This window comes from Oncorhynchus clarkii, chromosome 12 (genome assembly GCF_045791955.1).
Source record: "Oncorhynchus clarkii lewisi isolate Uvic-CL-2024 chromosome 12, UVic_Ocla_1.0, whole genome shotgun sequence".
In the NCBI taxonomy this organism is placed as follows: domain Eukaryota; kingdom Metazoa; phylum Chordata; class Actinopteri; order Salmoniformes; family Salmonidae; genus Oncorhynchus; species Oncorhynchus clarkii.
Window position 1 is genome coordinate 4,713,539 of NC_092158.1, and position 16,935 is coordinate 4,730,473.

The 16,935-nt window shown below is 47.4% G+C and overlaps 1 protein-coding gene across 1 annotated transcript in view; it reads left to right on the forward strand.

Moving 5' to 3' along the window:
* LOC139422662 (protein Hook homolog 3-like) overlaps positions 1–16,935 on the forward strand; it is a 65,089-nt gene that overhangs the window by 21,455 nt on the left and 26,699 nt on the right. Inside the window, exons 4-9 of the mRNA XM_071173835.1 lie at positions 1–127; positions 751–818; positions 966–1,028; positions 3,720–3,803; positions 10,921–11,084; positions 15,524–15,664. The exon at positions 1–127 is cut by the window's left edge and continues 57 nt beyond it. Of these exons, the coding sequence (XP_071029936.1) occupies positions 1–127; positions 751–818; positions 966–1,028; positions 3,720–3,803; positions 10,921–11,084; positions 15,524–15,664 (647 nt within the window). The remainder of the gene's footprint in view (positions 128–750; positions 819–965; positions 1,029–3,719; positions 3,804–10,920; positions 11,085–15,523; positions 15,665–16,935) is intronic.

Here is a 16,935-nt window from a genome sequence, read left to right on the forward strand (position 1 = left end):
CAACAGCAGATCAATGACTTCACCCTGCCAGACATCAACCTGATAGGAGAACACTCAGACGCTGCAGAGCTGGGCAGGATGCTGCAACTCATACTAGGCTGTGCTGTCAACTGTGAGCAGAAACAAGGTCTGTCGGTTGGCTCAGCATGGGCTAAGATGTCTCTATAGCCTGTCTCTGTTGTGTCTCTGAAGAAGCGCTCAAGATTGTTACTGTTGGTTGTTATTGTGCACGGCCCGGGTCCTCGAGCCTGGACGGGGCACGGCCCGGTCCTCGAGTCTAAACCCAGTGTGTTCAACTCTTTCACTACAAGGTCCAGAGCCTGCTGGTTTTCTGTTCTAATTGATAATCAATTGCACCCACCTGGTGTCCCAGGTCTAAACCAGTCCCTGATTAGAGGGGAACAATAAAAACAATGGCTTGGAGGTCCAGAGTTGAGGTTGAAGGGTCTAGACAGTGTTCAGAGTTCAGGTTGAAGGGTCTAGACAGTGTTCAGAGTTCAGGTTGAAGGGTCTAGACAGTGTTCAGAGTTCAGGTTGAAGGGTCTAGACAGTGTCCAGGGTTGAGGTTTGAAGGGTCTAGACAGTGTCCAGAGTTCAGTTGAGGAGGTGTTTTAAGATGAGAGGCTCCCAGTTTATCTTCAACATTCAACATCTCAAGGCTTCGTCACGCTCAGATGTTGTCATGGTGTATCTGAACTTCTTAGACTGAACATGTAGTCATTCACTCTGTCTCTCTCTCTGCCCTTCTAGAGAACATCCAGACCATAATGATGCTGGAGGAATCTGTTCAACATGTTGTCATGACAGCCATTCAAGAGGTAGGCCTTTGTAAACATTTGAAAGGACTTTGTGCTTTACTCGAGACGCATTTCCTGCATCCTCATATGACACGTACTACACTGTGTAGGCTCTCCATGTGTTGTAACTGATGATATCACACTGTGTATTGTCTCCATGTTTTGTAGCTGATGAGCAAAGAGTGTCCAGTTGTTGGAGGAAATGAATCGTACGCTGACATCGATAGACAGGTGAGATGATACGATGTTCCAGAGAATGTTTATATCTTAAGAACCACCCATCCCGGATCCGGGAGAATTGTCATCAACTACACTAATTAGCATAGCGCAACGGTCAAATAATATTACTAGAAAATATTCATGTTCATGAAACACAGCTTAGCCTTTTGTTAATCACCCTGTCATCTCAGATTTTGAAATTATGCTTTACACCCAAAGCAAGACAAGCGTTTGTGTAAGTTTATCAATAGCCTAGCATAGCATTATGTCCAGCTAGCAGCAGGAAGCTTGGTCACGAAAATCAGAAAAGCAATCAAATTAACCGTTTACCTTTGATGATCTTCGGGTGTTTTCACTCACGAGACTCCCAGTTAGACAGCAAATGTTCCTTTTGTTCCATAAAGAGTATTTTTATACCCAAAATACCTCTGTTTGTTTGTCACGTTATGTTCAGAAATCCACCGGTCAGAACAACGCCGAAATTATATCCATAATATTGACAGAAACATGGCACATGTTTTTTATAATCAATCCTCAAGGTGTTTTTCAAATATCTATTCGATAATATATCCACCGGGACAATTGGCTTTTCAGTAGGAGCGAGAGGAAAAATGGCTACCTCTGTCTTTTACGCAAGAATCACTCTGAGAGCCCTCAGCTGGCCACTTACGCAATGTAGTCGTTTACGCTCATTCTTCAACATAAAGGCATGAAACTATATCAAAATGCTGTAGACACCTTAGGGAATATGTAGAAAAGGGAATCTGGTTGATATCCCTTTCAATGGCCAATAGGGGTGCATAGGAAGACACCGGTTTCAAAATAAGAGGCACTTCCTGATTGGATTTTCCTCAGGGTTTGGCCTGCAATATCAGTTCTGTTATACTCACAGACAATATTTTGACAGTTTTGGAAACTTTAGAGTGTTTTCTATCCTAAGCTGTCAATTATATGCATATTTTAGCATCTGGTCCTGAGAAATAGGCGGTTTACTTTGGGAATGTTATTTTTCCCAAAATAAAAATAGTGCCCCCTAGTTTCAAGAGGTTAATTAATACAGCGGCTAGAAATATTATGTGAACCCTCTGGAAAAGTGGTCATCAAATGTGATCTCATCTTCACAGTCTGCTTAAACTAATAACACTATTGTATTTTTCTCGTCTATATTGAATATATCATTTAAACATTCACAGTGTAGGTTGGAAAAATTATGTGAACCCCCGAGGCTAATGACTTCTCCAAAAGCTAATTGGAGTCAGGAGTCAGCTAACCTGGAGTCCAATCAATGAGATGAGATTGGAGATGTTGGTTAGAGCTGCCTTGTCCTATAAAAAACACTCACAAAATGTTGAGTTTGCTATTCACAAGAAGCATTGCCTGATGTGAACCATGCCTCGAACAAAATAGATCTCAAAAGACCTAAGATTAAGAATTGTTGACTTGCATAAAGCTGGTAAGGGCTACAAAAGTATCTCTAAAAGCCTTGATGTTCATCACTCCATAGTAAGACAAATTGTCTCTAAATGGAGAAAGTCCAGCACTGTTGCTACTCTCCCTAGGAGTGGCCTTCCTGCAAAGATGACTGCAAAGATGACTGCAAGAGCACAGCGCAGAATGCTCATTGAGGTTAAGAAGAATCCTGGAGTGTCAGCTTAAGACTTACAGAAATCTCTGGAACATGCTAACATCTCTGCTGACGAGTCTACGATACGTAAAACACTAAACAAGAATGGTGTTCATGGGAGAACACCACGGAAAAAGCCACCGCTGTCCAAAAAAACCCATTGCTGCACATCTGAAGTTTGCAAAAGAGCACCTGGATGTTCCACAGCGCTACTGGCAAAATATTCTGTGGACAGATGAAACTACAGTTGAGTTGTTTGGAAGGAACACGCAACACCATGTGTGGAGGAAAAAAAATCATCAAAACCAACTGTAAACTATGGTGGAGGGAGCATCATGGTCTGGGGCTGCTTTGCTGCCTCAGGGCCTGGACTGCTTGCTATCATCAACGGAAAAATGAATTCCCCAGTTTATCAAGACATTTTGCAGGAGAATGTAAGGCTATCTGTCCGCCAATTGAAGCTCAACAGAAGTTGGGTGATGCAACAGGACAACGACCCAAAAGACAAAAGTAAATCAACAACAGAATGTCTTCAACAGAAGAATAGTCTTCTGGAGTCGCCAAGTCAGAGTCCTGACCTCAACCCGATTTGAGATGCTGTGGCATGACCTCGAGCGGTTCACACCAGACATCCCAAGAATATTGCTGAACTGAAACAGTTTTGTAAAGAGGAATGATCCAAAATTCCTCCTCCTGACAGGTGTGCAGGTCTGATCCACAACCACAGAAAACGCTTGGTTGAGGTTATTGCTGCCAAAGGAGGGTCAACCAGCTATTAAATCCAAGGGTTCACATACTTTTCCCACCCTGCACAGTGAATGTTTAACGGGGGGTTCAAAAAAGACATGAAAATGTATACTTGTTTTTTGTGTTATTAGTTTTATGCACACTGTGTTTGTCTGTTGTGACTTAGATGAAGATCAGATCAAATTTTATGACCAATTTATGGAGAAACCCAGGTATTTCCAAAGGGTTCACATACTTTTTCTTGCCACTGTACAATAAACATGATTTTCGTGTATCAGCATTTATTTTGAATTTTTCAATGTCAATTCTGACGTATTAGTTTTTATTTCCAGCTGAAGAAGACCGTGGAGGATCTGAACGACGCTCTAGTCACCAAGGAGGAGATCGCACAGAGATGTCACGAGCTGGACATGCAGGTTGGCCTCAAGTTTTGGTTTAATTGCTTTATGTGAACAGGTGCTCGGACTCTGACTGCATTATTGTGACGGCTACAGGTCTAGGTCATAGTTCACCATTCGACCTAATATTGTTCTGAACGTTAGTTTTAGGACTGATGCCCGCCTGAACGTTCGTTTTAGGACTGATGGAAAACCTTTTTGTCATCATTTTAACGTCGCCAGATTGACTTTAGATGCAGTATAACGCATCTAGCTAGCTAGCTAGCTAGCTAGTGTTACATAAAGATGCAGTAGATGATATAGAGTACAGTATATACACATACATATGAGATGAATAATGTAGGGTATGTAAACATTATATTAGGTAGCATTGTTTAAAGTGGCTAGTGATATATTTTACATCATTTCCCATCAATTCCCATTATTAAAGTGGCTGGAGTTGAGTCAGTGTCAGTGTGTTGGCAGCAGCCACACAATCGCTAGCCTCCATCTTTTCCATTAACCTGTTCTATTCTCCTGTCTGAAATGAACCTCCATTATTCTGTGCCTTGCTTTGAAGGCCTTCCATGTACAGGAGCATCAAGATAGACTGAGGTTAGAGTTTATTGAACTAGAAAAGAGGGTAAATTACACCTTTAAAAAAATATATTATTCCCAATTTCTCTCAGTCCTTGTCGTTTTGGCGTGTGATTTGAAAGCCCTGGATTTGCAGTTTGCTTCTATAACAGCGTCTCCTGATTTGAGATCAGGCTCCTTTAACTGTGTCTGCGTTTCAGACAGTGTCCTAATCACTATACTGTGCACCACTGTTCACCACAGCCTTATTGGCCAGCTGACCTGTCCACCTCAGTGCTGTGTCACCAAGCCCCACCCACCCCGCCCGCCCAGACTAATACTCCTCCCCCTTGCCCAAGTTTACTTCCTTGTACATTACCAAGATGTTACAATGGCAGGAAGTGCTTCGGTGCTTGGTTGTTGGTCGGGCAGGGGTGTTTTTTTGTCTCACAAAAGAGAATAGAGCTTTTAGAGAAACGTCATGCAGATGGGGATATGGGGATTTCTCCTTAACAGATGGTCATTGGGGAGTTAACCTACCTGGTGTAACAGTATAACTTTAGTCCGTCCCCTCGCCCATACCCGGGCTCGAACCAGGGACCCTCTGCACACATCAACAACAGTCACACACGAAGCATCTTTACCCATCGCTCCACAAAAGCCGCGGCCCTTACAGAGCAAGGGGAACTACTACTTCAAGGTCTCAGAGCAAGTGACGTCACCGATTGAAACGCTATCCGCTCGCACCACCGCTAACTAGCTAGCCGTTTCACATCCGTTACACTGGCTGCCAACTGATAATGGACTCATTGATCCTCTATCCACCTAGGTGGAGATCCATGCATTCGCTAACACCTTTGCCAGTAAGGTAATGTGGCTGGAGAAGAGTTCTTTAAGAGCTTTACACTTTTTTTTCTCTCTGGGGGCCAGAAGAAAACACATGTTTGTTGTTAAACTGGTGTTTCAAACTGGTGTCTCTGTGTTTTAGGGTTAGGTGTTTCACAGTGCAGTAGGTCTCTGTGTTTTAGGGTTAGGGGTTTCACAGTGCAGTAGGTCTCTGTGTTTTAGGGTTAGGTGTTTCACAGTGCAGTAGGTCTCTTGTGTTTTAGGGTTAGGTGTTTCACAGTGCAGTAGGTCTCTGTGTTTTAGGGTTAGGTGTTTCACAGTGCAGTAGGTCTCTGTGTTTTAGGGTTAGGTGTTTCACAGTGCAGTAGGTCTCTGTGTTTTAGGGTTAGGTGTTTCACAGTGCAGTAGGTCTCTTGTGTTTTAGGGTTAGGTGTTTCACAGTGCAGTAGGTCTCTGTGTTTTAGGGTTAGGTGTTTCACAGTGCAGTAGGTCTCTGTGTTTTAGGGTTAGGTGTTTCACAGTGCAGTAGGTCTCTGTGTTTTAGGGTTAGGTGTTTCACAGTGCAGTAGGTCTCCGTGTTTTAGGGTTAGGTGTTTCACAGTGCAGTAGGTCTCTGTGTTTTAGGGTTAGGTGTTTCACAGTGCAGTAGGTCTCTGTTTTAGGGTTAGGTGTTTCACAGTGCAGTAGGTCTCTTGTGTTTTAGGGTTAGGTGTTTCACAGTGCAGTAGGTCTCTGTTTTAGGGTTAGGTGTTTCACAGTGCAGTAGGTCTCTGTGTTTTAGGGTTAGGTGTTTCACAGTGCAGTAGGCCTCTGTGTTTTAGGGTTAGGTGTTTCACAGTGCAGTAGGTCTCTGTGTTTTAGGGTTAGGTGTTTCACAGTGCAGTAGGTCTCCGTGTTTTAGGGTTAGGTGTTTCACAGTGCAGTAGGTCTCTGTGTTTTAGGGTTAGGTGTTTCACAGTGCAGTAGGTCTCTTGTGTTTTAGGGTTAGGTGTTTCACAGTGCAGTAGGTCTCTGTGTTTTAGGGTTAGGTGTTTCACAGTGCAGTAGGTCTCTGTGTTTTAGGGTTAGGTGTTTCACTGTGCAGTAGGTCTCTGTTTTAGGGTTAGGTGTTTCACAGTGCAGTAGGTCTCTTGTGTTTTAGGGTTAGGTGTTTCACAGTGCAGTAGGTCTCTGTGTTTTAGGGTTAGGTGTTTCACAGTGCAGTAGGTCTCTGTTTTAGGGTTAGGTGTTTCACAGTGCAGTAGGTCTCTTGTGTTTTAGGGTTAGGTGTTTCACAGTGCAGTAGGTCTCTTGTGTTTTAGGGTTAGGTGTTTCACAGTGCAGTAGGTCTCTGTGTTTTAGGGTTAGGTGTTTCACAGTGCAGTAGGTCTCTGTGTTTTAGGGTTAGGGGTTTCACAGTGCAGTAGGTCTCTTGTGTTTTAGGGTTAGGTGTTTCACAGTGCAGTAGGTCTCTTGTGTTTTAGGGTTAGGTGTTTCACAGTGCAGTAGGTCTCTTGTGTTTTAGGGTTAGGTGTTTTACAGTGCAGTAGGTCTCTGTTTTAGGGTTAGGTGTTTTACAGTGCAGTAGGTCTCTGTGTTTTAGGGTTAGGGGTTTCACAGTGCAGTAGGTCTCTGTGTTTTAGGGTTAGGTGTTTCACTGTGCAGTAGGTCTCTTGTGTTTTAGGGTTAGGTGTTTTACAGTGCAGTAGGTCTCTGTTTTAGGGTTAGGTGTTTCACAGTGCAGTAGGTCTCTGTGTTTTAGGGTTAGGTGTTTCACAGTGCAGTAGGTCTCTGTGTTTTAGGGTTAGGTGTTTCACAGTGCAGTAGGTCTCTTGTGTTTTAGGGTTAGGTGTTTCACAGTGCAGTAGGTCTCTTGTGTTTTAGGGTTAGGTGTTTTACAGTGCAGTAGGTCTCTGTGTTTTAGGGTTAGGGGTTTCACAGTGCAGTAGGTCTCTGTGTTTTAGGGTTAGGGGTTTCACAGTGCAGTAGGTCTCTGTGTTTTAGGGTTAGGTGTTTCACTGTGCAGTAGGTCTCTTGTGTTTTAGGGTTAGGTGTTTCACAGTGCAGTAGGTCTCCGTGTTTTAGGGTTAGGTGTTTCACAGTGCAGTAGGTCTCTGTGTTTTAGGGTTAGGTGTTTCACAGTGCAGTAGGTCTCTTGTGTTTTAGGGTTAGGTGTTTCACAGTGCAGTAGGTCTCTGTGTTTTAGGGTTAGGTGTTTCACAGTGCAGTAGGTCTCTGTGTTTTAGGGTTAGGTGTTTCACAGTGCAGTAGGTCTCTGTGTTTTAGGGTTAGGTGTTTCACAGTGCAGTAGGTCTCTGTGTTTTAGGGTTAGGTGTTTCACAGTGCAGTAGGTCTCTTGTGTTATAGGGTTAGGTGTTTCACAGTGCAGTAGGTCTCTGTGTTTTAGGGTTAGGTGTTTCACAGTGCAGTAGGTCTCTGTGTTTTAGGGTTAGGTGTTTCACAGTGCAGTAGGTCTTTGTGTTTTAGGGTTAGGTGTTTCACAGTGCAGTAGGTCTCTGTGTTTTAGGGTTAGGTGTTTCACTGTGCAGTAGGTCTCTGTGTTTTAGGGTTAGGTGTTTCACTGTGCAGTAGGTCTCTGTTTTAGGGTTAGGTGTTTCACAGTGCAGTAGGTCTCTTGTGTTTTAGGGTTAGGTGTTTCACAGTGCAGTAGGTCTCTTGTGTTTTAGGGTTAGGTGTTTCACAGTGCAGTAGGTCTCTGTGTTTTAGGGTTAGGTGTTTCACAGTGCAGTAGGTCTCTGTTTTAGGGTTAGGTGTTTCACAGTGCAGTAGGTCTCTCGTGTTTTAGGGTTAGGTGTTTCACAGTGCAGTAGGTCTCTTGTGTTTTAGGGTTAGGTGTTTCACAGTGCAGTAGGTCTCTGTGTTTTAGGGTTAGGTGTTTCACAGTGCAGTAGGTCTCTGTGTTTTAGGGTTAGGGGTTTCACAGTGCAGTAGGTCTCTTGTGTTTTAGGGTTAGGTGTTTCACAGTGCAGTAGGTCTCTTGTGTTTTAGGGTTAGGTGTTTTACAGTGCAGTAGGTCTCTGTTTTAGGGTTAGGTGTTTCACAGTGCAGTAGGTCTCTGTGTTTTAGGGTTAGGTGTTTCACAGTGCAGTAGGTCTCTTGTGTTTTAGGGTTAGGTGTTTTACAGTGCAGTAGGTCTCTGTGTTTTAGGGTTAGGGGTTTTACAGTGCAGTAGGTCTCTGTGTTTTAGGGTTAGGGGTTTCACAGTGCAGTAGGTCTCTGTGTTTTAGGGTTAGGTGTTTCACTGTGCAGTAGGTCTCTTGTGTTTTAGGGTTAGGTGTTTCACAGTGCAGTAGGTCTCCGTGTTTTAGGGTTAGGTGTTTCACAGTGCAGTAGGTCTCTGTGTTTTAGGGTTAGGTGTTTCACAGTGCAGTAGGTCTCTTGTGTTTTAGGGTTAGGTGTTTCACAGTGCAGTAGGTCTCTGTGTTTTAGGGTTAGGTGTTTCACAGTGCAGTAGGTCTCTGTGTTTTAGGGTTAGGTGTTTCACAGTGCAGTAGGTCTCTGTGTTTTAGGGTTAGGTGTTTCACAGTGCAGTAGGTCTCTGTGTTTTAGGGTTAGGTGTTTCACAGTGCAGTAGGTCTCTTGTGTTATAGGGTTAGGTGTTTCACAGTGCAGTAGGTCTCTGTGTTTTAGGGTTAGGTGTTTCACAGTGCAGTAGGTCTCTGTGTTTTAGGGTTAGGTGTTTCACAGTGCAGTAGGTCTTTGTGTTTTAGGGTTAGGTGTTTCACAGTGCAGTAGGTCTCTGTGTTTTAGGGTTAGGTGTTTCACTGTGCAGTAGGTCTCTGTGTTTTAGGGTTAGGTGTTTCACTGTGCAGTAGGTCTCTGTTTTAGGGTTAGGTGTTTCACAGTGCAGTAGGTCTCTTGTGTTTTAGGGTTAGGTGTTTCACAGTGCAGTAGGTCTCTTGTGTTTTAGGGTTAGGTGTTTCACAGTGCAGTAGGTCTCTGTGTTTTAGGGTTAGGTGTTTCACAGTGCAGTAGGTCTCTGTTTTAGGGTTAGGTGTTTCACAGTGCAGTAGGTCTCTTGTGTTTTAGGGTTAGGTGTTTCACAGTGCAGTAGGTCTCTTGTGTTTTAGGGTTAGGTGTTTCACAGTGCAGTAGGTCTCTGTGTTTTAGGGTTAGGTGTTTCACAGTGCAGTAGGTCTCTGTGTTTTAGGGTTAGGGGTTTCACAGTGCAGTAGGTCTCTTGTGTTTTAGGGTTAGGTGTTTCACAGTGCAGTAGGTCTGTGTGTTTTAGGGTTAGGTGTTTCACAGTGCAGTAGGTCTCTTGTGTTTTAGGGTTAGGTGTTTCACAGTGCAGTAGGTCTCTTGTGTTTTAGGGTTAGGTGTTTTACAGTGCAGTAGGTCTCTGTTTTAGGGTTAGGTGTTTCACAGTGCAGTAGGTCTCTGTGTTTTAGGGTTAGGTGTTTCACAGTGCAGTAGGTCTCTTGTGTTTTAGGGTTAGGTGTTTTACAGTGCAGTAGGTCTCTGTGTTTTAGGGTTAGGGGTTTCACAGTGCAGTAGGTCTCTGTGTTTTAGGGTTAGGTGTTTCACAGTGCAGTAGGTCTCTGTGTTTTAGGGTTAGGTGTTTCACAGTGCAGTAGGTCTCTGTGTTTTAGGGTTAGGTGTTTCACAGTGCAGTAGGTCTCTGTGTTTTAGGGTTAGGTGTTTCACAGTGCAGTAGGTCTCTGTGTTTTAGGGTTAGGTGTTTCACAGTGCAGTAGGTCTCTGTGTTTTAGGGTTAGGTGTTTCACTGTGCAGTAGTTGCTTTATCAGCTGGTATGCTACATTTCACTTGAGCTTCCTGTTTTGATGAAGTCCTACACTGTAGTTATAACCACCATGACTGTTTCTGAAACACAACACAAATGCTTTACTTTGTGTGTGTGTGTGTGTGTTTGTGTGTGTGTGTGTGTGTGTGTGTGTGTGTGTGTGTGTGTGTGTGTGTGTGTGTGTGTGTGTGTGTGTGTGTGTCCCACTACTACTTTTCTGAAAGCTTCTTTAATGAGGAGAATTGTGCTTACTGTGATATGTGGTTGTCCCACCTAGCTATCTGGAGATGAATGTTCTGACTATGACTGGTCCACCTAGCTATCTGAAGATGAATGTACTGACTATGACTGGTCCCACCTAGCTATCTGAAGATGAATGTACTGACTATGACTGGTCCCACCTAGCTATCTGGAGATGAATGTACTGACTATGTCTGGTCCACCTAGCTATCTGAAGATGAATGTACTGACTATGACTGGTCCCACCTAGCTATCTGGAGATGAATGTACTGACTATGACTGGTCCACCTAGCTATCTGGAGATGAATGTACTGACTATGACTGGTCCACCTAGCTATCTGAAGATGAATGTACTGACTATGACTGGTCCACCTAGCTATCTGGAGATGAATGTACTGACTATGACTGGTCCACCTAGCTATCTGGAGATGAATGCGCTGACTGTAAGTCACTCTGGATAACAGCGTCTGCTAACTAACTCAAATATAAAACATTTGTGAAGTGAGTTTGTTCCTGCCATCACGTTGTTGAGAAGGCCACATAAAAGCACGTTGCCCAGTTTACACTGTCCTGTAAGAGTTGTGGTTTGTTTTGTGTGATTTGCTTTTTTTTCTTTTTTTTTAAGAAACATGTTATGGTGTTTTTGTAAAAACTGAACTAAATAGTAGATGGTTTGTTCAATGATATGAGCCTCTCGGAAATGTTTAAAGTTGACCGTATTGACGTGTTTCCACTCCCCCCACCACCAGGTGGCAGCGCTACAGGAGGAGAGGGGTAGTCTCCTGGCCGAGAACCAGATCCTCATGGAGCGTCTCAACCAGTCTGACTCCATAGAAGACCTGAACAGCCCTGTAGGACGTAGACACCTGCAGCTGCAGACACAGCTAGAACATCTCCAGGAGGAGACATTCAGGTAACACTCTTAAGGTGGATGGGTGGGGAGGGATGACCGGCAAACAGGTGGTGGCCCAGCTGGTTCTCTTCCCCACCTTAAGAGCACAATGAACGACAATGAACATGTGGTGGTGTAGGGATGTTATATGATGTACTGTTTTATCCTTAGTTCATTCATGTTGGTAATGTGTACGCCGAGGAACACTCAACCTTCTCCACTACTGTCCCGTCTGTGGATAGGGGGCTGCTCCCTCTGCTGCTTCCTGAAGTCCACGATGATCTCTTTTTGTTTTGCTGACATTGAGTGAGCGATTATTTTCCTGACACACCACACTGCTGTCTCGTCATTGTTGGTGATCAGGCCTACCACTGCTGTGTCATCCGCAAACTTGATGATTGAGTTGAAGGCATGCTTGGCCACGCAGTCGTGGGTGAACAGGGAGTACAGGCGGGGGATGAGAACGCACCCTTGTGGGTCCCCAGTGTTGAGGATCAGCGGCGTGGAGATGTTGTTTCCTACCTTCACCACCTGGGGGCGGCCCGTCAGGAAGTCCAGGACCCAGTTGCAGAGGGCGGGGTCGAGACCCATGGTCTGTAGTCAATTAACAGCATTCTTACATAGGTATTTCTCTTGTCCAGATGGGTTAGGGCAGTGTGCAGTGGGATGGCGATTGCATCGTCTGTGGATCTATTGGGGCGGTAAGCAAATTGGAGTGGGTCTAGGGTGTCAGGTAGGGTGGAGGTGATATGATCCCTAACTAGTCTCTCAAAGCACTTCAGGATGACAGAAGTGAGTGCTACTGGGCGATAGTAATTTAGTTCAGTTACCTTTGCTTTCTTGGGAATAGGAACAATGGTGGCCCTCTTGAAGCATGTGGGAACAGCAGACTGGTATAGGGATTGATTGAATATGTCCGTAAACACACCAGCCAGCTGGTCTGCACATGCTCTGAGGATGCAGCTGGGGATGCCCTCTGGGCCAGCAGCCTTGCGAGGGTTAACACGTATAAATGTTTTACTCACGTTAGCCACGGAGAAGGAGAGCCCACAGTCTTAGGTCGCGGGCCGTGTCGGTGGTACTGTATTGTCCCCAAAGCAAAGAAGTTGTTTAATTTGTTTTGAAGCAAGACGTCCATGTCCACGACGGGGCTGGTTTTCCTTTTGTAGTCCATGATTGTCTGGAGACCCTGCCACATACATCTCCTGTCTGAGCCATGATTGTCTGGAGACCCTGCCACATACATCTCCTGTCTGAGCCATGATTGTCTGGAGACCCTGCCACATACGTCTCCTGTCTGAACCATGATTGTCTGGAGACCCTGCCACATACGTCTCCTGTCTGAGCCGTTGAATTGCGACTCCACTTTGTCTCTATTCTGACGCTTTGCTTGTTTGATTATCTGACTGAGGGAATAACTACACTGTGTGTATTCGGCCATATTTCCAGTCGCCTTGCCATGATTAAATGTGGTAGTTTGCACTTTCAGTTTTGCTCGAATGCTGCCATGAATCCATGGTTTCTGGTTAGGGAAGTTTTTAATAGTCACAGTGGGAACAACATCTCCTATACACTTCCTTATAAACTCACTCAACGAGTCAGCGTATACGTCAATGTTATTGTCTGAGGCTACCCGGAATATATCCCAGTCCACGTGATCGACACAATCTCGAAGCGTGGAATCCGATTGGTCAAACCAGCGTTGGATAGACCTAAGCGCTTCCTGTTTTAGATTCTGCCTATAGTAGGGGAGCAACAAGATGGAGTCATGGTCATATTTATAGTTAATAATTCATAGTTCTTCCCGGTTATATGTAATAACACTTAAGGTTTTCTGGGCTAACAATGTAAGAAATTATACATAAGGAAACTGTGCAGTATTTCGTTTTTTTATGAATAATTTCTAAGGACTAGAAGCGAAGCTGCCATCTCAATTGGTGCCATCTTGCTCACAATCAAAATATATTTTATATTTGTGATTCTTGAAAGTAGCCACCCTTTGCCTTGATGACAGTTTTGCACACTCTTGACATTCTATCAACCAGCTTCTTGAGGTAGTCACCTGGAATGCATTTCCATTAATTGGTGTGCCTTGTTTTAAAGTTAATATGTGGAATTTATTTTCTTAATGCGTTTGAGCCAATCAGTTGTGTTGTGACAACTAGGGGTGGTATACAGAAGATAGTCCTATTTGTTAAAATACAAAGTCCATAGTATGGCAAGAGCAGCTCAATTAAGCAAAGAGAAATGACAGTCCATTACTTTAAAACATTTAAACGTTTCTTCAAGTGCAGTCGCAAAAACCATCCAGCGCTATGATGAAACTCTCATGAGGACCGCAACAGAAAAGGAAGACCCAGAGTTCTCTGCTGCAGAGGATGAATTCATTAGAGTTTAACTGCACCTCAGTTTGCAGCCCAAATAAATGCTTCACAGAGTTCAAGTAACAGACACATCTCTGACAGTGAGAGCCCAATGTTCTTGGTTGAGCTGGGACTACCAGCCCCTCCACCCTGCCCCCAACCCACCTGTGGTGGCCTTAGCCCCCTCGCTGCCCCTGTTCCACTGGAGGTAAAAACATATCACCCAATGAGACCTCACTCTGCCTGGGGGCCAGGGGTCTAGGTCAACCTCACCCAATGAGACCTCACTCTGCCTGGGGGCCAGGGGTCTAGGTCAACCTCACCCAATGAGACCTCACTCTGCCTGGGGGCCAGGGGTCTAGGTCAACCTCACCCAATAAGACCTCACTCTGCCTGGGGGCCAGGGGCCTCGGTCAACCTCACCCAATGAGACCTCACTCTGCCTGGGGGCCAGGGGTCTAGGTCAACCTCACCCAATGAGACCTCACTCTGCCTGGGGGTCAGGGGTCTCGGTCAACCTAACCCAATGAGACCTCACTCTGCCTGGGAGCCAGGGGTCTCGGCCAACCTCACCCAATGAGACCTCACTCTGCCTGGGGGCCAGGGGTCTAGATCAACCTCACCCAATGAGACCTCACTCTGCCTGGGAGCCAGGGGTCTAGGTCAACCTCACCCAATGTGACCTCACTCTGCCTGGGAGCTAGCGGTCTAGGTCACCCTCATCCATGGGACCTCTCTGCCTCGGGGCCAGGGGTCTAGGTCAACCTCACCCATGGGACCTCTCTGCCTGGGGGCCAGGGGTCTAGGTCACCCTCGCCCATGGGACCTCTCTGCCTGGGAGCCAGGGGTCTAGGTCACCCTCACCCTTGGGACCTCTCTGCCTGGTGGCCAGCGGTCTAGGTCACCCTCACCCATGGGACCTCTCTCCCTGGGGGCCAGCGGTCTAGGTCACCCTCACCCAGCTGATTCAAGTGATCAAAGTTTGATGATGATGAGTTGGGGCAAAAACCAAAACGTGCACTACTTTGGGTCCCAGGACCAGTTTTGGGAAACGCTGGACAATGGGTTTCGGTAGACCCCTCTCCTTCTGGGGCGGTAGACCCCTCTCCTTCTGGGGCGGTAGACTGGGTAGACCCCTCTCCTTCTGGGGTGGTAGACCGGGTAGACCCCTCTCCTTCTGGGGCGGTAGACCCCTCTCCTTCTGGGGCGGTAGACCCCTCTCCTTCTGGGGCGGTAGACTGGGTAGACCCCTCTCCTTCTGGGGCGGTAGACTGGGTAGACCCCTCTCCTTCTGGGGCGGTAGACCCCTCTCCTTCTGGGGCGGTAGACCCCTCTCCTTCTGGGGCGGTAGACCCCTCTCCTTCTGGGGCGGTAGACCCCTCTCCTTCTGGGGCGGTAGACCCCTCTCCTTCTGGGGCGGTAGACCCCTCTCCTTCTGGGGCGGTAGACCCCTCTCCTTCTGGGGCGGTAGACCCCTCTCCTTCTGGGGCGGTAGACCCCTCTCCTTCTGGGGCGGTAGACTGGGTAGACCCCTCTCCTTCTGGGGCGGTAGACCGGGTAGACCCCTCTCCTTCTGGGGCGGTAGACCCCTCTCCTTCTGGGGCGGTAGACTGGGTAGACCCCTCTCCTTCTGGGGCGGTAGACCCCTCTCCTTCTGGGGCGGTAGACCGGGTAGACCCCTCTCCTTCTGGGGCGGTAGACCCCTCTCCTTCTGGGGCGGTAGACCGGGTAGACCCCTCTCCTTTTGGGGCGGTAGACCGGTTAGACCCCTCTCCTTTTGGGGTGGTAGACCGGGTAGACCCCTCTCGTTCTGGGGCGGTAGACCGCTCTCCTTCGGGGGCGTTTTCTAAGGCGCTTGGTACCCCCCCCCCCCCCCCCCCCTCACCTGGAGCCGCACCAACTGGGCACAACATCCTCTAACGACTTTCAGAATTTCATTTTGCATGAAAACCTCATCACCTCCAATCTCATGTTGAAGCTTTTGAGGTACTGTGAGTGACCTGTGAGTTTGTGTATCCACATCTGTCGTCACTGTGTGTGTTGTTGTTGTGTCAGTTTGGACTGAGGTGTACGTTTCTCTCTCTGGGGTGTCTGCAGAATGGAGGCAGCGAAGGATGACTATCGTATCCACTGTAGGGAGTTGGAGAAGGAGCTGACAGAGCTGAGAGGACAGAATGAAGAGCTCACCTCCCTGGCTGATGAGGCCCAGACACTGAAGGACGAAATGGATGTACTCAGGTAGGAACTACACCCTAACCCCCCCTACACCCTAACCCCCCCTACACCCTAACCCCCCCTACACCCTAACCCCCCTACACCCTAACCCCCCCTACACCCTAACCCCCCTACACCCTAACCCCTATACCCTAACCCTTCTACACCCTAACCCCTTACACCCCAACCCCCCTACACCCTAACTCTTAAACCCTAACCATCCTACACCCTAACCCCCCCCTACACCCTACCCCCCCTACACCCTAAACCCCTATACCCTATACCCTAACCCTCCTACACCCTAACCCTCCTACACCCTAACCCTCCTACACCCTAACCCCCCCTACACCCTAACCCCTCCTACACCCTAACCCCCCCTACACCCTAACCCCCCCTACACCCCAACCCTCCTACACCCCAACCCCCTTACACCCCAACCCCCCCTTACACCCTAACCCCCCCTACACCCTAACCCCCCCCTACACCCTAACCCTCCCTACCCCCTAACCCTCCCTACCCCCTAACCCTCCCTACACCTAAACCTCCCTACACCCTAACCCTCCCTACACCCTAACCCCCCTACACCCTAACCCCTCCTACACCCTAACCCCGCCTACACCCTAACCCCGCCTACACCCTAACCCCCCCTACACCCTAACCCCCCCTACACCCTAACCCCCCCTACACCCTAACCCTCCTACACCCTAACCCCTTACACCCCAACCCCCCTACACCCTAACCCTTAAACCCTAACCATCCTACACCCTAACCCCCCCTACACCCTACCCCCCTACACCCTAACCCCTTACACCCTAACCCCTCTACACCCTAACCCTCCTACACCCTAACCCCTCCTACACCCTAACCCTCCTACACCCTAACCCCTCCTACACCCTAACCCCTCCTACACCCCAACCCCCCTACACCCCAACCCCCCCTACACCCTAACCCCCCTACACCCTAACCCCCCCCTACACCCTAACCCCCCCCTTACACCCTAACCCTCCCTACCCCCTAACCTTCCCTACCCCCTAAACCTCCCTACCCCCTAACCCTCCCTACACCCTAACCCCCCTACACCCTAACCCTCCCTACACCCTAACCCCCTACACCCCAACCCTCCTACACCCTAACCCCCCCCCCCCCCCCCCTACAACCTAACCCCCCCTACACCCTAACCCCTGGAATTTCAGTTTAATTCCTGAGTTGACTCAATTGAAATGGAATTGACCCCAACCATGGTAGCATGTAGTGGTCCACTAGTTTGCAGCCCACTGGCAGCGCTACAACGTTTT